This window comes from Lampetra fluviatilis, chromosome 41 (assembly GCF_964198595.1).
Source record: "Lampetra fluviatilis chromosome 41, kcLamFluv1.1, whole genome shotgun sequence".
Taxonomy (NCBI): Eukaryota; Metazoa; Chordata; class Hyperoartia; order Petromyzontiformes; family Petromyzontidae; genus Lampetra; species Lampetra fluviatilis.
This window is the reverse complement of record NC_136315.1, coordinates 3,337,995-3,364,256: the sequence shown is the minus strand read 5'-3', so window position 1 is coordinate 3,364,256 and position 26,262 is coordinate 3,337,995. Positions and strand designations below refer to the sequence as shown.

The following is a 26,262-nucleotide window of genomic DNA, read 5'->3' as shown; positions in this document are numbered from 1 at the left end:
CCGATGGCATCCGACGGCGTCCGCCGGCGGAGGCCCTCTCGGTACCCGTGCGCCGCCACGCCTGGAGAGCCGGCGCTCGTGTCAGAGGCAGCCGGAGCGGGCGCAGCGATGGATTCGTGAATCTATCCGTGCGGAGCTCTGCCTTTTAAGCATGTCCCAGGACTTTACCCCGAGTAGCATTTGCCGCCCCAACAGCCTGTTAAAGGCTATTTGGTGGATCTTTGTCTTTGTAAGGGTGTGTGACACGGGGTGTGAGTCAGCGTGTAATGTGTCAGTGGGGGTGGTAGTGCAGTGAGATGTGGGGACAAGTCATTCTGTAACTGCAAGAACATAAACTGGCAGTGTTTTGTCTGTGTGACCACATGTATGTGTGTGGGGAGCGGTAATCGTAGTGTTTAGCACGCTGCGCTACGAACATGCTGTTCGATTCAGAGTTCGATTCCTGTTCGTGGCCAACACCAGTGATGTTTATCGGGAACCGTCCTGGACCTCCCCTAGGTCGACTCAGCCTCAAATTAGTATCTGGTGCAGTGTGTAAACATCGGCACTTGGGAGACAAAAGGCGGCCGGGCGTGGTGCTGGCCACCCACCCCCTCGTGTGCCTTGCCGGGCTTCATAGCTGCTGCTCGCTAACAGCACTTGCACCGACAGTCTGCGTAGGCTACACGGGGGATCTTTGTCTCTGTGCGCGTGTGCAGGGAGCCAGCGGGCGATGTTCAAGCAGGCGATGCGGCACTGGGAGCGCTTCACGTGCGTCACCTTCGTGGAACGCAGCGAAGAGGAGAGCTACATCGTCTTCACCTACCGGCCGTGCGGGTGAGACTGCGCGACGACACAATACGACCGAGCTATGATGGGACCGAGCGATGATGTCACAGGACTGAGCGCTGACGTCACGGGACCGAGTGATGACGTCACATAACCTGTTGATGACGGGATGGGACCTATCACTGCTCACGAGAGTGTCGAAGCATTTGGGCTCGCCTCTCTACAGAGGGAGGTAGGGATGATGAGTAAACCCCCCCCACCAACCACGAGTTGAACTTGTGGCCTCGCGATTGCAAGCCTCTCGATTGGTCTGCCATGGCCAGTGGCAAAAACGATGATGTCATGGGATGGCGGTGGTGATGGCAGTGATGGTGGCAGTGGTGGCAGCGGTGGTGATTGTGGCGGTGGAGATGGCGGTGGTGATGGCGGTGGTGATGGTGGTGGCGGCGGTGGTGCCGTTGGCGGCAGTGGTGATGGAACGATGACACAACTGACCGGCGTAGTCACGTAACCAGCGAGGGGCAACCACAGCTGGAGAGGGGGGGTGGTAGAGCGGGCGTGGATTGCATAACGTGCGGGCAGAGGGCAGGAATGGAACGAGATGTCTCGTGAGGAGGAGGAGGGGAGGGGCCCAGAGGGTGAAGACCCCCGGTGGCTCTCAGTTGATTAGAGCCACATTGTCACCACCCCCACCCCCTTCCCAGTACCAGAGCAGCGCCAATCCCCCCCCCCCCCCACTTCTACCCCACCCCCCACCCCAAGGGCCCCCCCCCCAATCCTCTCGCAGTCGCTGACGAGAATAGCGGAGGCGCGGAGAGCGGTTACCCACAATTCCTTGCGCGCGCGCAACGACAGGGTGTGGCGAGTTAGCTGTGATTAGTTATCTGTGGTTAGTAACTTTGGCTAGTTAACCGTGGCTAGCCACCGTGGCGAGTTGGCGGTGGCTAGTTCAGTTTAATTGATTAGGTATAACCCCGTGAGCCATGCGGCTCTTGACTCGGGTGCAACCGCAGCAAAACAAAAACACGAACAAGAAACATCTTGAAGTGACGCAATGGAAACATCCAGAAAAAAACAGCAAAGTCTTCCAGTTAACCGTGGTTAGCAACTAGCGGTGGGTGAGTTAACCGGCCGGGGTGGGGGGGGGGTGTCCGTCCACAGCTGCTGCTCGTTTGTGGGCCGCATGGGCGACGGGCCGCAGGCCATCTCCATCGGGAAGAACTGCGACAAGTTCGGCATCGTGGTGCACGAGCTGGGCCACGTCATCGGCTTCTGGCACGAGCACACGCGGCCCGACCGCGACCACCACGTGGGCATCGTGCGCGAGAACATCCAGCCCGGTGGGCCGTCGTCATTGTCATCGTTGTTATCATCGTAGTCGTTGTTATCGTCGTCATCATCATCATCATCATAGTCATTGTCATCATAATTTTCATTGTTAACAATCATAGGCATCGGCATCAGCATCATCGCCGTTATTGTCATCGCCACCATCGTCATCATCATTGCCACCGTCATCATCATTTTCGCTATTGTCGTCGTTATTGTTATCATCATCCTCGTCGTCATCATCAACATGACTATCAACACCATCGATCGTGTGGACACAATCGGTATTGTGTTGGTCAACATCTGGCCTGATGGGCCATCGTCACCGCCATCACTCACCCCCGTCATCATCATGATCATTGCCATCATTGACATCATCATCACCACCATTACCACGATCATCACGATCGTTACTGTTGGCATGATGGTCACGCCGGTAATGTGTGGGAAAAGATCCAGCCTGGACAACATTGTCAACATCACCACCATCACCATCACTAACGATGTCGTCATCTGTGTGTCGTCAGCATTGTCAGCGTTGTTATCTTTGCATTCCTCCTCGTCGCCGTCATGGTCAGAGTTATTATCTCTATCACCCAGATCATCATCATCATTTGTGCGACAAGCTTCATTGTAAGTCATTGTAATCATCATCATCGTGGTTACCTCGTTAGGAATGTCTCCGTGTTGTCATGGTGGGGTTACAGGTCAGGAGGAGAACTTCCTGAAGATGGAGCCGGGAGAGGTGGACTCTCTGGACGAGTCGTACGACTTTGACAGCATCATGCACTACTCGCGCAACACCTTCTCCCGGTCAGTGTCAACCTCGCCCAGCACGTCCACCATGTCCAACCACAAACCGCGTCCATCCTGTGCACCTCACACCGCATCGCGTCCACCACACACCACGTCCATCACGGACACACCATGACCGCACACACCACACACACAGCCCACGATAACCGCCTTGCACGCCACAGCCACAAACCACACACACCGCACACGCCACACACACACACCGTGGCCTCCTTCCTGCCAGGGAGCCTTCCACACTGCACGTGGTCCCACTTCGCGAGGGCTCAAGGTGCACCCAGCCTGGCGTCAACTTTGTGGTGACATCGCAGCCAATTCGTGGCATATTGCAGATGCCTCGCCCGTCGCGCTTTCTCCCCGTCCATCGCGGATACGACCGTTCGCGCCGAATTTGATGAGCTAAAGTTCGCCAATCGCGCCCCGTGCCCTGCTCCGTGTGGCCGCCTCGACCATTCGCGATTGCCCGCGAGATTCCTGTACAGTACGCATCGTAGAGAAGTGCTGTTGCAGGTACCACTGCACTGCACTCGATGATGATGCTGCTGCTGCCGCCGCAGAGGAAATACACGCGGTGTCGTCTTGTCTCCATCTTGTCTCCATCTTGTCTCCCACGCAAACCCAGCCGCATGGTGCTCCCAGGGTCACAGTGAATTAGGCAGAGGGAAGGTTCAGGAAGCCCGCAATCTTTTCCTTTGCTCCTTTGTTGTTGTTCTATATTCTTACTTTTTACTCCCACCAATTCTAAACGTTTACCGCGCAAATAAGAGTCGTATTTTACTTCACGTTTCACGTTCGGGGTTAAAGTAGGGTGACGTAAAAACAAACGGGGAGAGGGGTGGGTGTCGTGCTACAAATCGTGAACCAAACCCCCGAGTTTTCCCATTTGCGCTTCGAGTTTGCGAATCGCGGATTTGCCAATTGCGGCGAATTTCAAGAACGTAACCGGGCCTGTGAAGAGCATGTGGTTTTGGTGTGTTTGTGCGTAAGTGGGGTGTACGTGTTTGTGCGTAAGTGTGGTGTACGTGTGTTTGCGCGTAAGTGTGGTGTACGTGTGTTTGCGCGTAAGTGTGGTGTATGTGTGTTTGTGCGTAAGTGTGGTGTATGTGTGTTTGTGCGTAAGTGTGGTGTATGTGTGTTTGTGCATAAGTGTGGTGTATGTGTGTTTGTGCATAAGTGTGGTGTATGTGTGTTTGTGCATAAGTGTGGTGTACGTGTGTTTGTGCATAAGTGGGGTGTACGTGTGTTTGTGCGTAGGTGTGTTGTACGTGTTTGTGCGAAAGTGGGGTGTACGTGTGTTTGTGCGTGTGTTGTACATGTGTTTGTGCGTAAGTGTGGTGTAAGTGTGTTTGTGCGTAAGTGTGGTGTACGTGTGTTTGCGCGTAAGTGGGGTGTACGTGTGATTTTATGTATGGCACAGTGGTTAGTGCCCTGCGCTACGAACCCGGCGACCCACGTTCGAATCCCGCCGACAACCCAACAACAGTGGCTAATGCAGTATCTGAACCGGTCCTGGCCCTCGCCAAGGTCAACTTCAGCTTTGAAATGACCACCTGTCGCAGTGTGTAAACATCAGCCACGGCGGGGAGATAAATGCGGCCGGGCGTGGCGTTGGCCATCCACCCCCTCGTGCGCCATGCCAGCCTTTGTAGGTGCTTGTTGACAGCACTTGCCTCAACAGCGTTGTCAAAGGCTATGCAAGGGACCTTTGTCTTTTGATTCTGTGCTTGTCTCCATGTCTCCCGACGTGTCTCCGTATCTCTGTCTCCAAGTGTCTCCGCGTCTCCATGTGCGTGGCCCACGTGTCCCAGCAGCCTTTTCCAGGCTACACGGACGTGTGGGATCATCGTATTTGTGGGATCATTGTCTGTGGGATCATCGTCTTTGTGGGATCTCTGTCTCTGTGGTGTGTGTGTTTGGCAGGGGCATGTTCCTGGACACGATTCTGCCTCGCAAGGACGAGTCCGGAGTGCGTCCGGCCATCGGCCAGCGAACGCGGCTCAGTAAAGGGGACATCGCGCAGGCCAACAAGCTCTACCGCTGCCTGGGTACGCACAACAGCAACAATAACAACAGCAGCAACAACAACAACAGTAGCAGCCGCCTTTCGCCACTAAGTGGTGGTGACGTCACCACGGCGCTTGTGCCAGGCCAGGTGCACTCGCAAGGCCACGTGGCAAGCCGATGGTCAGTGGGCAGATGAGATCCACGGTGTGTCGAGGACTCGGGGCCCGCATCCGCTGTTCCATCACCGTGTAATCCAGCAGATATTGTTGCTTGCGCCAGGCATGAATCCATGATGTTGTGTGGCTGCGCCGATGCCAGAACAGCGCGTCGGTAATTACAAGCCCATGGGCTGCACAGAAGTCTGGCAGCTTGCTACCGTTGTTATTGAGCTGCTCTGGCCCATGCCTTCCAATGACTCCGGCCCAGGTGTCTGCGTCATGACCCACTCAGGCATATTAAAGTCACCCAACAGGAGGGTGACTCTGTCCTGGGGGGCCACTTTAGCTAGCACCTGGGTCAGGAGGTTACGGAAGGCGTCTGACTCATCGGCCATGAGTATATAGTGCGGCGCGTAGTTAACATCGGCACTCAAGAGTCAAAGGCGCTGGGCGTGGTGCTGGCCACCGACCCCCTCGTGTGCCGTGCCGGCCTTCATAGGTGCTCCTCGCTAACAGCACTTGCCCCGACAGTCTGTAACGGCTATACGGGGGATCTTTGTATTTGTGCACGTGTGGAAACTCTGTGAGTGACGAGCAGAGTGCTCGCGAAGTGGTGGCAGCCGCTTACGGCGAATGACCCCCCCCCCCCTTCCCTCGCCAAAGCTGTTGAAGCTTCGCCATTCTGGCTCGGATTGGCATCTCCCTTCGGTGCAGCTCACCCCCCAGCCCCCCCTCCACCCCGCCCCCATCCCCCCCCAGCTGCCAACCACACGGTTTTGGGAAGCCTGGAATGTGAGAGCCCAAAGGACGCCAGAAAATAACGTTCCCCCACACACGTGGGTACCCCCGGCACCACCAACAACGCCAGGCCTCAACAACAACGCCAGGCCTCAACAACAACGCCAGGCCTCAACAACAACGCCAGGCCTCAACAACAACGCCAGGCCTCAACAACAACGCCAGGCGCCAACAACAACGCCAGGCACCACCAACAACGCCAGACACAAACAACAACACCAGCCACCAACAACACCACCAGGCCTCAACAACAACGCCAGGCAACAACAACAACGCCAGGCCCCAAAAACGCCAGGCACCACCGTGTGACTGTGAGTGACCGTGACTGGCTGTGCCTCCCCGTGACGACTCTCCCCACCCCCACCTCCCTCTCTGTCGCTGTGCGCGCAGCGTGCGGGGAGACGCTGCAGGACATGACCGGGAATCTGTCGTCCCCCGGTTACCCCAACGGGTACCCGTCCTACTCGCACTGCATTTGGAGGATCTCCGTCACCCCCGGCGAGAAGGTGACACCGCTTCTCCACATCGTCACCGCTTGCACATCGTCACCTCCTCCACAATATCACCTCCTCCACATCGTCACTCTTCCACGTCATCTCCTCCTCCACATTACCACTCCTCCACTTCATCGCTCCTCCACATCTACACGTCTTCCACGCCATCAATTCTGTAGATCATCACTCAACTCCTCTCGTGAGATATGTCGATAAGTTCGACGTGTCATCGCCGGATTCCTCCCCAGGTTAATGGCAGGGCTCGTGTTGGGGGTGTAGCGTTGGGGCCGTAGTGTTGGGGCCGTGGTGTTGGGGCCGTGGTGTTGGGGCCGTGGTGTTGGGGCCGTGGTGTTGGGGCCGTGGTGTTGAGGCCGTGGTGTTGGGGCCGTGGTGTTGGGGCCGTGGTGTTGGGGCCGTAGAGTTGGGGCCGTGGTGTTGGGGCCGTGGTGTTGGGGCCGTGGTGTTGGGGCCGTGGTGTTGGGGCCGAGGTGTTGGGGCCGTGGTGTTGGGGCCGTAGTGTTGGGGCTGTGGTGTTGGGGCTGCAGCGGGTGCTCCGTACTGACCGCGCTGCCCGCAGATCATGCTCAACCTCACGGCGCTTGACCTCTACCGGAGCCGCCACTGCTGGTACGACTACGTGGAGGTGCGCGACGGATTCTGGAAGCAGGCGCCGCTTCTGGGTACGTGCCCCCCCCCTCCCCACCCCCCCTTCCCCCTAACCCTCCAAAGCAAATACCTCGCCTGGTGTACAGGAGGTCGTGGGTTCGATCCCGACCTTGACACCTGCTGCTGTAGGTTTGCGGTTTGCGTGTCTCTCTCTCTGCCCAGTGGTCGTGTGGATTTTTCTCCGGGTCCTCCGGTTTTTCCCTTCCATCGTTTAGCATCAACATCACTACCACACGTTTGGCTGCTAGAAATGTCCACACGATGCGAAGCCACTTTGTTCAGCTGTCGTTTGTGATTGCCAGGTCGCTTCTGAAAAATGTAACGTTCGCCTAACTTCTAACCCTAATTCCGTAACCGCTATCCCTTAACCCCATTCTCCAACCTTAACCCTAATCCCTGCCCTTAATCCATGTAATGCTAATCCATTAACGCTCATCCTCTAACCCCTATCCCCTGACTGAGTCCTCTAACCGTGGCACTGCCCCCCTGCCCCCCTGCCCTCTGTGCCCTACAGGGAAGTTCTGTGGGGACCGTGTGCCCGGCACGCTCGTCTCCTCCGACAGCCGCCTCTGGATCGAGTTCCGCAGCAGCAGCAACTGGGTGGGCCGCGGCTTCTACGGCACCTACGAGGGTGAGCGTGCCCCCCCCCCCTCCTCCTTCCCTACCTTCAGAGTCCACCAGCTACTCCACCACCACTACCAGCACTACCAGCAACACCAGTAGCCAGTACCAGGATCACCAGCATTCCTGGCACCACCAACAGCATCATCATCACTTGACCACCAGCACCACCACTACCACCACCACTACCACCACCACTACCTCCAGCAGCACTACCACCACCACTACCACCACCACTACCACCACCACTACCTTCAGCAGCACCATTACAATCGCGACTACCAGCAGAACCAGCAGCGGCACCAGCACCACCACCAGCACCACCGCTACCACCAGCACCACCACCAGCCACACAGTCCTGATCAGCAGCAGCGCCATAAATAATTATCAAACAGAGTGGAAAGAGTGAGCTGTTGTTTGCTTGCGTCACAGTCAGAACCAGCCCACGCTATGCAAGTTACTCGCAGAAGATCTCACGGAGTAAAAAAAAAAAACGCATGGCAAGTCGTCGCCCTCCCTTCCCGCAAAACCACCGCAGACTCCGCCAACCCGTGGCATGTAGCAGCGGCGGCGGTAGCGGCGCCTCCCTTCGCGATAGCGCCGCGCCGTAGGCATGGCGAGACCAACGACCGCGCGAGTGCAGCTTTCGTGTTTGACCTCGCTCGGTGAGACGGGGCACAACGACCGTGGTGCTCACCCCCGCGAGTGATGTCCCTTGCTCCGCCAGCGATCTGCGGCGGGGAGCTGCACAGGGACTCGGGCACCATCCAGTCGCCCAACTACCCCGACGACTACCGCCCCTCCAAGGAGTGCGTGTGGAAGATCGTGGTGCCCCAGGGCCACTCCGTGGGCCTCACCTTCCAGTCCTTCGAGGTGAGGACCTCACCCCTCGTCGCACCGGTCCTCTCAGTTCCCATTACTCCCAGTCTCCCGTGCTCCCATGCTCCCTAATTCCCATGCTCCCTAGCTCCCATGCTTCCGTGTTCCCATGCTCCCTAGCTGCTGCCCTCCCCCGCCGTCGCGTGACACCTGCTGCCACCGTGCCCCACCCGCGCGCAGGTGACCTCGTCAAGGAGCATAAACTATCACGTGAGCTTTGGTCATCCTCGCAGCAGCGGCTTTTGGCTCGCCAAAGACGGCCGCCCCATCGCGCGCTTTCAGATGCGCTTCTGCGGCCGTCTGGAACGTTCTTTCTTCTGATATTACGAAGCCGCTGGGAGCTATGCACTTTCAAGTCTCGATTGGAAACTCATTTCTTAAAAACTGCTTTTTGTGTCTAGCTTGTTGCCCTTCTCCCCCCCCCCCCCAACACCCGCACCTCTGTTGAGCACGGTTGGCTACGTACGGTGCGAAACAATTTCAACGTACGTATGTGCGTACAGGTGGAGCGCCACGACACGTGCGCGTATGACTTCCTCGAGATCCGCGACGGTGACTCGGAGAGCAGCAAGCTGGTGGGGCGCTACTGCGGCTACGACAGGCCGAGCGACGTGCGGTCGAGCAGCAACAAGCTGTGGATGAAGTTCGTCTCCGACGGGACCATCAACAAGGCCGGATTCTCTGCCTCCTTCTTCAAGGGTGAGCGGCCGGCGCCGGTGGCCGGGGAGGAATCGGGGAACGGAGCGGGAGAGGGAGACGCGCCGTGTCGCTGCGGGCCTCGAGGGAAGAGCGGGCTTGCGCGGAGGAGCGTGACAGCCGAAGGAAAACACTCGCCCAAACTCGAGCGCCGACGAGCGAGCCAATCGCCCACTTGTAGGAGGCCTACCCCTAACCCCAACCGGCCGCGAGTACTCACCAGGACGGCCAATCACCAGCGGCTACCCCGAACCACCCACCCAGCCAATCAGCCTCTCGTGCTCGCCTTAACTAACGAGCCAGCCAGCCACCAATACTCGCCTTTCCCCGAACCCTTACTAACCAGCCGCAAGTACCAGCCCTGGCTCCTACGCACTCCCGCTAAGCCAACCCCCGCTCTTGTTATCAGTCGCGAAACCTTAGAGGGGAACTAATGGAGGTGCCCGGTGTGGATGTGTAGTGTAAACGGTGAGTGGCGGTGTAGTGGTGGGCGTGATGGAGAGTGGCGCGGTGAATGTGACGGCTATGGTGTGACACCGATGGCATGACGGCTATGGTGTGACGGCGCGTTGTGCTGCTGCTCTTGTTGTAGAGACGGACGAGTGCTTGCGCTCCGATCGCGGTGGCTGCGAGCAGCGCTGCATCAACTCCTTGGGCAGCTTCACGTGCGCCTGTGACCCCGGGTACGAGCTGGCACCCGACAAGAGGACTTGCCACGGTACACGGGCCCCGCCACCCATGCAGCGCCGCCATCCAGCAACCCTCCACACGCCACCTGCGCCACCACGTGCACCACCACGTGCACCACCACGTGCACCACCACGTGCACCACCACGTGCACCACCACGTGCACCACCACGTGCACCACCACGTGCACCACCACGTGCACCACCACGTGCACCACCACGTGCACCACCACGTGCACCACCACGTGCACCACCACGTGCACCACCACGTGCACCACCACCTGCACCACCACCTGCACCACCACCTGCACCACCACCTGCACCACCACCTGCACCACCACCTGCGCCGCACCCCGTGCGTGCCCGCTCACTCTTCCTGTGTCCCACTCCCGTCCCTCTCTCCTCTCTCCGAGCTCTCTCCTTCATCCCTCCTGTTCCCTCCTCCATCACAATCCCCTCCCCCTCCTACTTCACAATTCCCCCCAACCCCTGCCCCCCAAACCGCTCAACCCTCCTCCTCCTTCCCACTGTTCCTTCCTCTTCCTCGCTGTTCCAAATGTCTAATTTTCGTCGGTTCTAATGTATTAATGCTGCGCCGTGTGGTTCCGCGTTTTTTTATAATGCCAATTAACAACTTGATATCGCAATCGTACAATTAACGTCAATGTGTGCGACTAATGCGAACATAACTTAACTGGAATTTAACTTCGTGTGAATTAATCTTGGCGCCATAAGACGCGACGCTAATGCCACGCAACTGGATCGGAAAGTATCCTGACACCCATCACCTATCGCCATGGGAACCATCACCATTGAAACCAATCACCATGGAAACAATCGCTATGGGAATCCTCATCATCATAGAAAGCATCACCATGGGAATCCATACCCTGTGCACCCATCACCATGGTATACTGGCATCCATCTCCCGTGACCATGGCAAGCATACCTAAGTTCCCATCGCCCTGGCAATGATCGCTATGGCACGTTCATCACCCATCACCCGGGCTCCCAATCACCCGGGCTCCCCATCACCCGGGCTCCTCATCACCCGGGGCCTCATCACCTGGGCTCCCATCACCCACACTCCCTCTGCACCATCGCCATGGCGATGGCTGCCACGCTCCGCTACTAACCGAGTGGGTCCCCCATCCCCTGCCCCTCCCCAACCCTCCCCGTGCCCCCCCCCCACCCCGTGCCCCCCCCACCCCCCCCTGCCCCCCCCCACCCCCCCCTGCCCCTGCCCCTGCCCCCCACCGTGCACGGTGCAGCGGCGTGCGGGGGGCTGCTGACGAAGGCCAACGGGACGCTGACGAGCCCGGCGTGGCCGCGCGAGTACCCGCCCAGCAAGCACTGCGTGTGGCAGATCGTGGCGCCCACACAGTACCGCATCTCGCTCAGCTTCGAGGCCTTCCACCTGGAGGGCAACGACGTGAGCCGTGACGCACGCACGCAAAGATCCACCGGACCGTTGGGGGCAAGTGCTGGTAGCCAGAAGCACCTATGACGGCTGGCACGGCGCACGAGGGGGTAGTGTGGCCAACGCTACGCCCCGGCCGCCTTCGGTTAGCACGGTTGGCTACGTACGGTGCGAAAGAAGTTCAACGTACATGCACGCTGCATCCGGCTGAGTCGACCTAGGGGGGAGAGAGGGTGCACAGGACCCGTTCAATTGTTCCGCCACCGATATTGGATCGGTTTGTTTACGACGCGGGCCTCGCTAACCCCCCGCTCCCGTGTGTGTGCGTTCGCCAGGTGTGCAAGTACGACTACGTGGAGGTGCGCAGTGGCCTGTCGGCCGACTCAAAGCTGCACGGGAAGTTCTGCGGCAGCGAGGTCCCCTCGGTCATCACCTCGCAGTCCAACAGCCTCCGCGTCGTCTTCCACTCGGACAACTCCATGTCCAAGCAAGGCTTCAAGGCCTACTTCTTCTCAGGTCAGACGCGCGCACTCATCCACTCACCCATCCATCTACTCTCACCTCACTCAACAACAACAAACTCCATTCGCCACTAAGTGGCGGTGACGTCACTACGGCGCTTGTGCCAGGCTATGTGCACGTTAACGCCACGTGAAGTGTCGAACGCCCGCTAGCAGGAGGTCCGCCCCCGGCAACCCACTGCCTGGTTCAATTGCCCACTCGGGGTCTCCCCTGCCCAGTTCAATACCCCTCTCCTGCATCTGGCACCACCATCAGCACCACCAATACCAATCCCCGCCATTCGCCACTAAGTGATGGTGACATCACCACGGCGCCTGTGCCAGGCCAGGTGCACTTTGAGGCCACGTGAAGTGTCGAAGCCTTGCTGACGGGAGGTCACGGGACAGACCCAGGTGTCACTGGTCGACTGACTGAGATGAGTGGCTGATGCACCACCTGTGCCCCCTACTGTGCTAACTTGCTGTGTTTTAGCTGCCCGGCGCTCCGCTCGTTTCTTGTGTTGCTCCTCCGCCCTCCGTTGTTGTTGGAGGGCGACTGCCTCCAACTGCCCAGTAGCATCCTTCACGAGCCTCCTCCACTGAGGCCGATCTTGACACCGCTGGTACCGGTCATCGGCAAGTCCACTCAGCTCCACATCCTCTTGTACCACATCACTCCATCTCTTCTCTAGCCCGTGCCGTCCGTTTAGTTCCCTCTATGCGGCCGAACAAAGCTGATTAGGCATGCGGTGGGCATGCCTAATCATTCACCTCATCCACCCACACACTCACACCACCTACCTCACTCACTCATCCCTCTCACCTCGTCCACCCACTCACTCATCCATCCACATTCATCTCCTCTCACCTCTCATCCACCTCACCCACCCACACCACCTCATCCACCCACTCGTCCACTCCCTCATCTCTCTCACTTACCCATACTCGCTCACATCGTCCACCCACCCACCCACCCTCACACCTCGTCTGCAGCGACCCTCACCGTCCACACCCACCTCGTCCACCCACCTTTAACTCATCCACACTCTAAACCGCTCTCACTTCGTTCATTTACCCTCTCACCTCGTCCACCCACCCACTCATTTCTCCGTCTGCTACTTGGCTCACATCGCTCCACTTGGGAATTCCATCTACGTCTCTCGTTCCCAAGGCTCTTCCAACAGCCTCCTTGCTCAATGTAAGACACGGCGCTGCTCGGTAACAGCACTTGCCCCAAGTCTGTCAAGGCTATACGGCGATTCTTTGTTTTTGCCTTTGTTAACCACACACGTGCACACAAAGATAAAGATCCCCCGTTTAGCCTTAACAGACTGTAGGGGCAAGTGCTGTTAGCGAGCACCTATGAAGGCAGGAACAGCATGCGAGGGGGTGGATGGCCAGCACCACGCCCCACTGCCTTTGTCTCCCCAGTGGCGATGTTTACACACCGCACCAGGTACTCATTTTGAGGCTGAGTCGACCAGGACCGGTTCAGATAATCGTCACTGTTGGTGTTGGCCGTGAGCGGGAATTAAACCCGCGTTGCCGGGTTGATAGCGCTAAGCGCTACACTACCGCTTCCCACTACACACGCACAGTCACAGCTCGAGTGGACCGCACTGCCTCCGCATCCACCACACAGCCCAGGCACCTCCCTCGCACCTCGCATCCTCATCTCTGCTGCCCAAGGGCAGCGCGGCCGCAGAGAGGGGGCCGCGCGTGGGACCCCGCTCGGCGGTAGGGGGCGCTGTCAAGGTCACATCCGGGAGGGGGGAGATTTTTGTCTGTGTGTGTGTCTGCGGTAGACAAGGACGAGTGTGCCAAGGATAACGGCGGCTGCCAGCACGAGTGCGTGAACACGGTGGGGAGCTACACGTGCCGCTGCCGCCAGGGATACTCGCTGCACCCCAACCTGCACGACTGCAAAGAGGGTGAGCATCGCCCCGCACCACCCATGCGAACCCTGACCCTCCAACCCTGACCCCCCCCCAATCCCAAGGAGGGGGGGAGACCCCCAACAAGTGTACAGGAGGTCGTGGGTTCGATCCCGATCCTGACGCCTGCTGCTGTATATTTGGAGTTCGCTGTGTCTTTCTTTCATCATCATCATCACTGTGGCTAGGAGATGTTAACGACCTCGCCCGGTGTACAGGAGGTCGTGGGTTCGAACCCGATCCTGACGCCTGCTGCTGTATATTTGGAGTTCGCTGTGTCTTTCTTTCATCATCATCATCACTGTGGCTAGATGTTAACGACCTCGCCCGGTGTACAGGAGGTCGTGGGTTCGAACCCGATCCTGACGCCTGCTGCTGTATATTTGGATTTGGCGGCGTCTCTCTTCCCCCCGTGGTCGCGGGGATTTTTCTCCGGGTCCTGCGTTTTTTTTCCTCCACACTTAAGACTCAACATCACACGCTATAAATTCCCAAACAATAGGCCACTCTGTTGCTCTATCACTTATGGCCAGATCGCCTATGAAATAGAGCTGCATAGCTCAGTGTGGGCCATATCTGGTAAAATACAAATTTTATAAAAAAAATGTTGGATTGTTGTTTAATGCGAACCCCAATCCCAATGCTAACCCAAAACCCTCTAACCCTGCCCCCTCCACCACCCCCGCAACCCTCCCTGGGTCCGGCTACCCATGCGCTTCACGCTCCGTGTGCAATGCCACCCGTGTGCGTCTGGATCTCACGTGTCCTGTGTGTGTGTTTCATTTCCCACGCATCTCGTGTGTCACGCGTCACATGTCACGCGTCACATGTCCCGTGTACCCCCAGCCGGCTGCAAGCAGCGCGTGGACAGCGCGGAGGGAATCATCACGAGCCCTAACTGGCCGGACCGCTACCCGAGCCGCAAGGAGTGCACGTGGACTATCACCGCCACGCCCGGGCACCGCGTCAAACTGGTACCACGGCAGCTCTGCAGGCGGCACGAGCGCGGTCGGCACTGATCGCGCCGGGATCGAGCGGCGTCACGGATTTCGAACGCGAACACGGCGTGAGCTCAGAATCATCGTGGATATCGCGCAATCTTGGCATGAGCGCGGTGCGGTTTCAAAATCGCGCCAAGATCAGAGATCACGGTGAAATCACGCCAAGATCACAATGCCGTCACAGTGAAAACCTTCAGATCGCACTATTATGGTGAAATCACGGCAAGATTGCACTGCCGTCAGTGAAATCACTCCGTGATCGCACTGCCGTAATGGTGAAATCACGCCGACATCATCTCACTGCGGTCACATCACATGACAATATGCAGCCAAGCTCTCGCCTAGATCATGCCGGTAAACCCCATCACAACATTACACCCAGCTCACACCATGAAACCAAGACTTGTGACCCACTGTGGTTACAGATGCGATTGCGGTGGCTGTCGTTGTAGTGGTTGGCGTCACTGCGGCTGTGGTTGGCGTCACTGCGGCTGTGGTTGCAGCCGCCTTGCTGTAGCTGCATTGTTGTGATCGTGTAAATGTTGAAACGTACGTAGCCAACCGTGCGCATCGGAGGATGTTGTTAGTGTAGCTGTCGCGGTTGTGAATCTGTGGTTGCAGCTGCGTGTGGACATCTCGGTTGAGGGCTGTGTGGTTGTGATGGTCGATGCAAATCATGGGTCACGGTAGCTTCGTGGCGGTGATGATGATGACGACGGTGGTGGTGGTTGTGGTGGTTGTGGCTCCAGGCGTTCAAGGAGTTCGAGGTGGAGCCGCACCAGGACTGCGCGTACGACCACGTGGAGGTGTTCGACGGCGAGAACTCCGTGGCGCCATCCCTCGGCCGCTTCTGCGGCATGCGGCGCCCGCTGCCCGTCGTCTCGTCGGGCAGCGCCATGCTGCTCAAGTTCTTCTCCGACGCCTCCAAACAGCGCAAGGGCTTCCAGGCGTCGCACTCCACCGGTGAGACGCACGCGCCGAGAAGGAGACACACACAGGGACGGACCCGCAAGGGGATACACGTGGGCTCCCTGTGCCTTTCCATATCTCCACGTCTCCCCATGACCTCCCCGTGTGTGCCTTGACTCCCCCTAGCATCAAATTTCGATTTAAAGCTTTCGTGACTGCAGGGATTCATCTTCTTGGTTCTTTCGGTAAAGTTACGTGACTTTACCGAAAGAACCAAGAAGATGAATCCCTAGCATCACCTCGCGTCTCCCCTGTAACCTCAACAACATGGTTCTCCCACATCTCTCCCCCCTGGACTCCCTGGTGGTCACTCTCCCCTGGGTCTCTCCCCCCTGGTCTCCCAGCATCTCCCTAACATCGCGTCTCTCCGCGTGGCCTACCCCCCCCGTGCTGCGGCGCTGCAGAGTGTGGCGGGCGCCTGCAGGCGACGGTGCGCACGCGCGACCTCTACTCGCACGCGCAGTTCGGCGACAACACGTACCCCGCGCAGGCCGACTGCGAGTGGCAGCTGTGGGCCGAGGGCGGCTACGGGGTGGAGCTCATCTTCCGCACGTTCGAGATGGAGGAGGACCAGGACTGCACCTACGACTTCCTCGAGGTGCTGGACGGCGTGGGCCCCGGCGCGAGGCCCCTCGCCCGCTACTGCGGCGCCGGCGTGAGTACCGCACCGCGGGTGTCCACCCGGCACGAGTACCGCACCGCGGGTGTCCACCCGGCACGAGTACCGTACCGCGGGCGTCCACCCGGCACGAGTACCGCACAGCGGGTGTCCACCCGGCTCGTCGCTCGGGGGCCTTCAGTTCAACGCGGAGGCTTCGGTCTCTCTGTGCTGTCGCCTGATGATGCTGGTTGCAATTGCTGGCGAAACGTCGTAGTCGGATTGTAAATGTCGTGGATTTGATCTCCAACGCACATGGTGGTGCTGTAACTCGTAACGAATTGGCACGTTTTGCTTACATGACAAACCTTACTAATTGGCTGTGTCCGCTGGTGGCGGGTTTAACGACACATTTACATTCACGTAATGTAACCTAAGACAAACCTATATTATGGACGTAGGCTTTCACAGCCAATATTATCTATAAGGTTGTTGTTTCATTTGATCCCCCCCCTACTTAATCCCGGGGCCTTCGTTTCGAGCCTTCACGGCATTGCCTAAACCACCACCCCCCCCCCCCCAACAGTTTTGATTAATTCCACGCAGCCTCTGCAGAACCACCGCCAGGGTGCAGCCCGCTTCACATTGGCTGCCCATCGAACGAAGACGGCCGCTGCATCACGCGCTTTTGGATGCGCTTCTGTGGCCGTCTGGAACGCTCTTCCTTTCCGATATTCGGAAGCCACTGGAGCTGTGCACTTTTAAATCAAATCGGTTGAAAAATGTGAGTTTGGTTTGTTGTCAATGTAGTTTACGAGCGCCGAATGAGTGCGAGCGGCATCACGACTGCCGTCAGCTGTGGCAAGAGAGACGTCGAGTGGATGAGCTCCAATTTGAGCATGCGAGTGGCAGTGTGACTTTGGTGGTGACAAGACTGTGGGGGCCAGAATCATCCCCCCCCCCACTCCCTCCCCCCCGGCCCCCGGCCCCCCCCCCCCCCCCCCACCCACCCACAGCCCACAGAGCCGGTGTACAGCACGGGGGACAAGTTGGTGCTCCGTTTCCACTCGGACGACTCGATCAACAAGAAGGGCTTCCACCTGCGCTTCACCAGCACCGGCTTCCAGGACGCCCTGCAGGAGGAGCAATAGCACCCCTGAGCTCCCCCCCCACCCCCCACCTCCAGCCTCTGCCCCCTGCCCCCCATCCACCCTTAGCCCCCCACTAGCGTCCCCAGGCTGGCGCGAGCCTTTCCACGAACTGCTCAGTCGCACTTCTCCGCCGACTTTTGTAAGAGGAGGTTTTTTTTTTTTCCCCACCCCTGTGGATTTTAACCCAGCATCCTCATCGCCCCCCTCATCGCACCCCCATTCCCCCTTCGTGTGCGTCGGGTTGTTGTAAGCCGCTCCCATTCCTGTCAGAGCGCTGTAGTCGTCCGTGTAGGGAGGCCTGCCGCTGTTTGCGAATGACGTCGTGCGGTGTGGCCGCCTCTGTACGGTGTGGCCGGGGCTGTGCAAAAGACAACAGCAAATCCGCTCCTATGCAACACGGGGGAACCGTTGCCATATACAGCGATCGCCTATTATCCGTCTACCTGTCGACCCGTCTACCTGGCTGAGCTGTGCCTTATGAGTAAATGGGACGAACGCCATGACCCTTGTTGTTGTCCGATAACGCGGGGGAAACAAGACAGGAGGGGGACCTCGTATAAATATTTTTGTTGTAACCAACTCGTCGTGTCAGAGGAATTGGCGCACGATGTACGGTGTCGGGCGCGACCTCGTGATCACGCACCTGTGGTCATCAGGGCCAGGTGTGCATGCGAGTCTCTGTGTATGTGCGTGCGTGCGTGTGCCTGTGTGCGTCCATGTGCGATTAGTTACCAAAAGGCACAGGGCAGCAGCAGAATGGAGCGGTGGAGACGGTACTATACCGATCAGTCCTGATGAGGTTGAAAGAAACCGGTCGACGGCCATCTCTCGGTTTCCGCTGCTGCCCGTTCTCGGTGTCGGTGCTCCGACTAAACGTCGCCACGGCCACGCGTTCAGCTCTTTTTGAGTTGGTGGTCTGGACAAGGCTGAGATGATTTGTGCCTTTCCCTGCTCTTTGTGCGTACACCCTCCGCGTGTCGCGAAGTCTTCGCCACTCCTCCGGGAGCCGCTCCCTGGGAGAGGGCGAGGACTCTCTCTTTACCTGTTCTACGTTAACCGCCCTGTGAATTGCACTCACCGCGTGGGAACCAAAAACACACCACGGGATCAACGGAATTAATGTGAATCTTCCTCCCCCACCCCCCCCCCCCTCAATGATAAGTGGTACAGTCCGAACGGTAACCTCCACAACCTGAGTTGCATTCGGTCCACCGGTACCAGACTTCACCATTCCACACGGTGGTGGCGTGGGGGTGGTTGGCAGGGCAGGTGACCTCAAGCCACCGCCTGCAGCGGCGCCCACAACACACTGAGCTCCAGTTTGTGCCGCGCGGTGCAAACAGCGGAGAGACCGGGGGACGCCAATCACGGGTGGGGGGAGGAGGGGGGGGGGGGGCGAGCGAACCTGAAAAACCGTGTGGAGTGTGGGGGGTTTTGCTGGCACTGGGCAGAGCGCAGTCCGGCGACTCCTGGTCGTGTCGCCAGTGCCGCACTAGCGGTGTGGCGGCGGTTCCGCCACTACACCGCCGCAGAGCGGCCTTACCCCGAGCGAGCGCCGTTCACACCTAGGCTGCCATCGCCACACCAGCGCTGTCACCGAGCGAGCACTGTTGCCATGGGGATCGTTTCCATGGGCGCCGTCGCCACGGTGACCACGGTGACCACGCTCCCTGCTCCAAAGACGATACCGGTTTCTGTTGCGGTGACGTATCTGGAGGGGGTGGGGGGGGGCAATCTGCAGGCAACGCGAGAGGCGAGCGAGGAAGAGGAGAGACCTTGAAAAGGGAAAGCAGAGCCACTATTTATTTGTCTAACGCGTTTACACACAACTCGTGAACGGATACAATCAACGACTGCGTTTTCGTGATCGGAGCAAGGTGGGGTGGTGGTGGTGGTGGTGGTAGTGGTGGTGGTGGTAGCGGTGGTGGTCGAGGGGGCGGGGGGGTTAGGTGGGGAGCGAAGTCTGGTACTTGCTGGAAACCCGGAGGCATCCCTCGCTGTTACTGGAGCCGGTTCACGGGCGCACCAACTCCCCCCACCGTGAGTTCAGGGATCGAGACAACGGAGACCGAGCGTTGGCACGGCCGTGGCAGCGCTCGCACGATGACTGCACACGGAGCGACACTTTACCACCCCCCCACCCTGCCCCGCCCCGCCCCCATCAGCGCACAATGCACACCCCTCGACGTGGAACGAACGGAAACCACCTTCGGTTAAATTCATTAAAGTCAATTTTTAAAACGACACCGACCGGGGCTTCTTCACTCTCTGGCCGGCGGAACGATCGCCGCGTTCTAACCGTCGGGACCTGGCGCGTGGGGAGGTGTGGGTGGTGGTGGTGGGGGGGGGGGGCAGATGGGGTGGGGGGCATGCACAGCATTGGGGACGTGGGGGGGGGTACAGGGTTCACTGCAGGCCACGCTCTGTCACCAACGTCTCCCGGCGTGCGTTCTCTCTGAGCAGCGCCAACACGTTAAATAACCTCCGACTCGGCCTGATCTGCGTGGCCTTTCTCACCACCAGGACATCATTGCACGGGGGGGGGGGGGGGGAGGAGCAGACGGAAACAAACACACAACTCCACAAATTATAAAGTGACACAACCACGTGATTATATTATAATAATACTGCACATCTACAGCAACACTCCACGAATACAACAACAACGGCGGCGGTGGCAGCGGCGGTAGCAGCCACCACGACCACGCGGGGGCAAGGGGGCATTTTGGTTCCATCTCCCATCACGTTGCATTCACAGCGAACGCGGCCAGAGCAAGCGCAGATTCCCCACAGCGACCTCCCCTCGCCCCCCCCCCCCCGCCTCGGGATACAGGGATAGCGGTCCCCCTTGACAGGTCCACCACAATCGAGATGATGCCCCCCCCCCCCCCTTGACAGATGGGGTCCCGCTACGATTGGCCCGCCCATACTGGACATAACCGTGATAATGAGAGCTTCACCGTCCGTGGGATTCCTCCTCCTGCAGTCTCTAAATAAAAGATTCCGATTTCGGATTTGACATAGACCGGTCCGACACGCAGTTAACTCGCGTGGAAAATCTGACCCAGTTATTAAAAGCACGAAACGAGGAGAGGGCCCTGCCAAGAATTGAGTACCCCCCCCCTCCCCCGCCTTTGATGTGGCTGACGAGTCCCCTTTGACTGACAGAGTGGGGGGGGGGGGGGTTCATTTGGACAGGCGAACCCCCCTTCATGCAGGCAGGTCTCGCTGGGGCTGGAACCCCTTGCATTTAAATCGGTTCCCATGGATAGAGGAATGCCTTTTGAGAGGGGAAATTCCGGAACAGAGACAGGACAGAGGTCCCATTGGCAATAAAGGACACCTCACACCTTGGATAAAGGGGGGGAGGAGGGGGGGGGTCTTCTCTCCCCTGGGACCCTCTGAAATGACGACGTTCAACCCCCTCGCCAATGCGCGCTCGCTCTGCAAGCGAGCAAAGATTCGCGAAAGCACGCACAACAACACCCCGTCGTTCCACGTCGCCGCGCTTAGCATCGCCAACGCGGTTTACACTTCGGGGGGGGGGGGGGGTGTGTGGAGGGGGGTGAGAGGAAACAAGCAGTGGGGGGCTGGGTGGGGGGGGGGGTACACACAGTGGCCGTTCCGCGTCCTTGGCTGCATCTCAGAAGTTGAGCGTCTCGGACATCATCTTCCACCACGTGAGCATCTCCTCCTTCTCCTCCTCGCGGTGCGCGTTGGACGTCAGGTCGAAGTTCAGCTGTGGGGGGGGGAGGGGGCAACGGATAGAGGAGGTCGCTCCAAGCCCACGACCGCTGGCTCACCACGAATCACTAATACAGCTGCGTCATCACCACCTTATCATCATCAACACATCACCATTATCACCATCACATCAACATCATCACCAACACATCACCACGTCATCACCACCACGTCATCATCACCAACACACCACCATATCACCATCACCACTACGTCATCACCAATACCACTACGTCGTCATCACCACCACTACGTCATCATCATCACCACTACGTCGTCATCATCACAACTACGTCGTCACCAACACCACTACGTCATCATCACCACCACCACTACGTCATCACCACAACCCGGAGTGGGGGGCCGCTTGCCTTGGTGGGGGGGCTGTAAGCGACCGCCACCTTCTTGGTGACGCTCTGGAAGCCCGGCGCCGACGCCGTCACCTGGTAGTCCCCGGGCACCAGCAGGCGCCAGTAGTCCCCGTCCCTCGCTGCGCACACACAAAGGCAAAGGTCCCCCGTATAGCCTTACAACGCTTTTTGGGGCAAGTGCTGTGCGCGAGCACCTATGAAAGCCGGGGCGGTGTCCAACCGCCTTTGTCTGCCTAGTGGCGATGTTTTACACACCGCACCAGGTACTCATTTCAGACCAAGTCAACCTAGGGGAGGCTCAGCACCGGTTCAAAAATTCGCGAGCGGGAATCGAACCCGGTTCGCCAGGTTCGTAGCACAGCGTAGCGCGCTAACCGCTACGCCACCGCTCCCGAACACACGCACGGACACACACCGACACACACACACACGACATGTGCGACTCGTTGTTTACACGTGGCAACAGGTGGTCACTTGAGGCCGAGTCGTCCCGGCACACGCACGGCGCAAGCGTCAGACCAAGCGTTGTGGCGCGCGGTCTCCTGCCGACAAGCGTACGCCAACGCCCGCTTCCGCTCACCGCCCCCGCCGCTCGTCAAGAGACGCATGGGCGAAGAGGGCACCTACCGGTGGTGATGTCGTGAGCGATGCCCTTGACGGAGATGGTGGCGTTGGCGATGGCGCGCTCGTTCTCATCGCGCACCAGCCCCTTGATCCCACGGTGCACCTGGGCACCGGCAAGGGTGGGGGGTGGGGGGGGCAGTGAAGAGTGGGAGAGGGGAGAGGGGAGCGGAGAGCGAAGGAGAGAGGGGAGTGAGTGGAAAGTGAGGGGGGAGCGAGTGGAGAGTGAGTAGAGAGTGAGTGGAGAGTGAGGGGGGAGTGAGTGGAGAGCAAGAGAGAGAGTGAGTGGAGTGAGAGAGAGAGTGAGGGATAGAGAGGGGGGAGTGAGTGGGGAGCGAGTGAGAGGGGAGTGAGTGTAGAGTGAGTGGAGTGAGTGAGTAGAGTGAGTGAGTGAGTGGGTGGTGCGTGGCACCACCTGCTGTATGTAGCTGACGAGCAAGTGGAGTGTGAGTGTAGAGTGAGTGGAGTGTGAGTGGAAAGTGAGTGTAGAGTGAGTGAGTGGAGTGTGAGTGAGTGGAGTGTGAGTGAGTGTGAGTGAGTGTGAGTGGAGTGTGAGCGAGTGAGTGAGCGGTGCGTGGCACCACCTGCTGTATGTAGCTGACGAGCGAGTGGAGTGTGAGTGAGTGGAGAGTGAGTGTAGAGTGAGTGTAGAGTGAGTGTAGAGTGAGTATAGAGTGAGTGAGTGTGAGTGAGTGAGTGAGTGTGTGTGAGCGGTGCGTGGCACCACCTGCTGTATGTAGCTGACGAGCGAGTGGAGTGGAGTGTGAGTGAGTGTGAGTGAGTGAGTGTGAGTGAGGGAGGGTGGCGTTTGTGCACAGACTGCCCTATATGACATCATAACAACAGTCTGGACCACTGGACGGGTTCCGCAGGACTGGAAGGATGCCCTGGTGGTCCCCCTCTTTAAGAAGGGGGACCGTACCGACTGTAACAACTACAGGGGCATCTCACTCCTCAGTGTGCCGGGTAAGGTCCTGGCAAGGATTATTCAACATCGCCTTGCTAGGCACGCTGAGAAGAGGCTTGCGGAGCCCCAATGCAGTTTCAGGAAAGGGCGGTCCTGCACAGATGCCATATTTTCTGTCCGTCTGCTACAGCAGAGGTGTAGGGAATTCCAAAAAGACCTACATCTCTGCTTTATTGACCTGGTCAAGGCCTATGATACCATCAGTAGGACTGGGCTCTGGGTTGTTCTTCGTGCTTTCGGAGTCCCTGACCCTCTGCTCACGATCATTAAGGACCTTCATGATGGTGAGCGGGCCCGGGTAAAACTACGTGGCCGGGAGTCGGAGCCTTTCCCTGTACACCTTGGGGTGCGACAGGGATGTCCTCTGGCTCCCACATTATTTAACATCTATTTCGACTGCGTAGTTCGTGAAGCCTTCAATAGCTGTACCGGGGGAATTTCCATTTGGTACAGATATAATGGGAGGCTGATCGACGCCCGGGTGCGAGCAAGGGATGGCTCCCTATTGGTCAACCACGTTATGTATGCCGATGATTTTGTAATAGCTGCTCATTCAGAAGAGGAGTTGGAGACGCTGCTGCTGAGACTGGAGCATGCCACTAAGAGGTGGGGCCTTACCATCAGCCCCACCAAAACTAAGCACCTGCCTGGGTATTTTGTACCATCGGACACTCCACCCCCACAACTCCCAATTGGTGATGGGGCAGTTGTGGAGAGAGTGGAGAGTTTCCCATACCTGGGCAGTGTGCTTATGACCGGCTCCAGTTTATCAGCAGAGGTCTCACTCCGAATCAGTCGAGCGGCAATATCTTTTCATCGGTTGCGTAACGCTGTGTGGAAGCTACCTGGTCTGTCGCTCCGCACGAAGCTTCAGGTCTTCTCGGCCACGGTCATTCCCTCCCTTCTCTACGCTTGCGAAACGTGGACCCCCCTAGTGGAGCATCTTCGCCGGTTGGAAACATTTAGGCTGGCCTGCCTACGATCCATCCTGGGTTTAACCAGGCTGGATTGTGTGAGGAGCTCACAAGTCCTTGAAAGATCTGGGCAAAGTCCCATCAGTGAGCTCCTCCGGCAGGCAAGGCTGCGTTGGCTGGGTCATGTAGCCTGCATGCCCAGCCACCGCATGCCTAAACAGCTTTTGTTCGGCCGGATCGAGGGGGCTAAACGGGCGCGGCACGGGCTAGAGAAGAGATGGAGTGATGTGGTACAGGAGGATGTGGAGCTGAGTGGACTTGCCGATGACTGGTACCAGCGGTGTCAAGATCGGCCTCAGTGGAGGAGGCTCGTGAAGGACGCTACTGGGCAGTTGGAGGCAGTCGCCCTCCAACAACAACAGAGGGCGGAGGAGCGACGCTCACAACAACGAGCGGAGCGCCGGGTGGCTAAAGCACAGCAAGTTGGTACAGTAGGGGGCACAGGTGGTGCATCAGCCAGTCATCTCGGTCATCTCGGTCAGTCGACCCGTGGCACCTGGGTCTGCCCCGTGACCTCCTGCCAGCGGGCGTTCGACACTTCACGTGGACTCAAGGTGCACATGGCCTGGCACAAGCGTCGTGGTGACGTCACCGCCACTTAGTGGCGAATGGCGGTTGTTGTTGTTGTTGTGAGTGAGTGTGAGTGAGTGAGTGTGAGTGAGTGAGTGTGAGTGAGTGTGAGTGAGTGAGTGAGCGGTGCGTGGCACCACCTGCTGTATGTAGCTGACGAGCGAGTCGCGGTTCTCGCGCCAGTAGCGGCGCAGCTCTCGCTCCGCCGGGAACTTCTCGCAGCTCAGCTCCAGCGTGATCTCAAAGCAGTTGCTGCTCAGGTAGTTGAAGTCCTGCATGCCTGCACACGCAGCACGGTGTGGGGGGGGGGGGGTCACAGCGGGGGGGGCAGCACGGGAGGGGGCAGCATGATGGGGAGGCAGGGAAGGGGGGCGGATCAGCAGGACAACAACAGCAACGTATGAAAAACAAGGGTAGGTTTCTACCTTTTCCGGCAATGTAAAGATGTTCAAACACCAAGTAGATCCCTTTTTTGCAAGGAATCAAGTCTGGATTAACCGCACGTGCTTGTGGCAAAAGATGCAAACAGACTCCGATGGTATGATTAATGTCAGCATTTGTCTTTGAAACTGATTGGCCCACACCAGAAATAGCCTTCTTTACGGTCTTGTCTCTGCACCAGTGTCCCATCGACAACAACAACAACAACGTTCGCCATTCACCACTGAGGTAGAGGGGGAAAGGCGATGGACGAGCGAGGAGCGGGTGAGGCTCGGGTGAGGGGCCGGCGACGATGATGACGACGATGATGACGACGATGATGGCGACGATGATGGCGACGATGATGGCGACGATGACGGCGACGATGATGACAATGATTGCGACGATGATGACGACGACGACGGCGACGACGATGGCGATGATGATGGCTGCGATGACGATTGCGATGACGATTGCGATGACGACAATACGTGCGGAGCAGCTGATAGCAGGCGAGGGAGAGGAACAGGCCAAGCAGCAGGGGCGAGTGTCTGCTGCGAGTGCGGGGGGGAGCGGGGGGTGGAGGGGGCAGGGGTGACGCACCTCCCGGCACGCTGTACCATGCCGCGCCGTTGGTGGTGCCGTTGATGAAGCGATCGTCTCCCTCCATGTCGCAGGGCGGGCGCCGCAGGTTGGACATGACCGGGTGCGGCAGGGAGTAGGCGAGCGCCAGGCTCTTGAAGACCACGTCGTCCGGGCAGGCCGTGTACTGCTGGTCGGTGCCTGTGGGGCGCCGGCGGCAAAGACGAAGATCCCACACCACCCGTGTAGCCTTAACAGACCGTTCGTGCAAGTGCTCTAGGGAATCAGAGGGTTTTTAAAAGTATAAGTGCGTCGGTAAACCCGCCACCACCCGACACAGCCAATTTGTAAGGTTTGTCACGTCAACAAAATGTGCCAATTAGTTACTAGCACAGCACACCGGTGTGTTGGATTGTAACCAACTACCACGTTTTGTCGTCCTCCACCCCACCCCCCCCCCCCCCCCCCCCGGTGTGCCCCCCCCGGTGTGCCCCCCCCGTGTCCCCTCCCCCACCGTGACTCCCCCCC

At 58.5% G+C, this 26,262-nt stretch overlaps 2 protein-coding genes across 3 annotated transcripts in view; one reads left to right on the top strand and one right to left on the bottom strand.

The window, feature by feature from the left end:
• The window catches only part of LOC144946454 (dorsal-ventral patterning tolloid-like protein 1), a 48,888-nt gene extending 30,046 nt beyond the window's left edge, over positions 1-18,842 (top strand). The window contains exons 5-21 of the mRNA XM_078875339.1: positions 699-816; positions 1,930-2,108; positions 2,805-2,910; positions 4,831-4,955; positions 6,261-6,376; positions 6,942-7,044; positions 7,545-7,661; positions 8,379-8,524; positions 9,034-9,229; positions 9,819-9,944; positions 11,184-11,344; positions 11,668-11,848; positions 13,638-13,763; positions 14,613-14,740; positions 15,517-15,730; positions 16,141-16,391; positions 17,351-18,842. Of these exons, the coding sequence (XP_078731465.1) occupies positions 699-816; positions 1,930-2,108; positions 2,805-2,910; positions 4,831-4,955; positions 6,261-6,376; positions 6,942-7,044; positions 7,545-7,661; positions 8,379-8,524; positions 9,034-9,229; positions 9,819-9,944; positions 11,184-11,344; positions 11,668-11,848; positions 13,638-13,763; positions 14,613-14,740; positions 15,517-15,730; positions 16,141-16,391; positions 17,351-17,485 (2,528 nt within the window). The 3' untranslated portion in view covers positions 17,486-18,842. The remainder of the gene's footprint in view (positions 1-698; positions 817-1,929; positions 2,109-2,804; positions 2,911-4,830; positions 4,956-6,260; positions 6,377-6,941; positions 7,045-7,544; positions 7,662-8,378; positions 8,525-9,033; positions 9,230-9,818; positions 9,945-11,183; positions 11,345-11,667; positions 11,849-13,637; positions 13,764-14,612; positions 14,741-15,516; positions 15,731-16,140; positions 16,392-17,350) is intronic.
• A 419-nt stretch (positions 18,843-19,261) lies between these two features.
• CPE (carboxypeptidase E) overlaps positions 19,262-26,262 on the bottom strand; it is a 28,932-nt gene continuing 21,931 nt past the window's right edge. For both annotated transcript variants that reach the window (XM_078875337.1, XM_078875338.1), the window contains exons 5-9: positions 25,756-25,935; positions 24,873-25,012; positions 22,228-22,327; positions 21,601-21,719; positions 19,262-21,224 (exon numbers count right to left, since the gene is read on the bottom strand). In XM_078875337.1, coding sequence (XP_078731463.1) covers positions 21,129-21,224; positions 21,601-21,719; positions 22,228-22,327; positions 24,873-25,012; positions 25,756-25,935 — 635 coding nt within the window. In that variant the 3' untranslated portion in view covers positions 19,262-21,128. The remainder of the gene's footprint in view (positions 21,225-21,600; positions 21,720-22,227; positions 22,328-24,872; positions 25,013-25,755; positions 25,936-26,262) is intronic.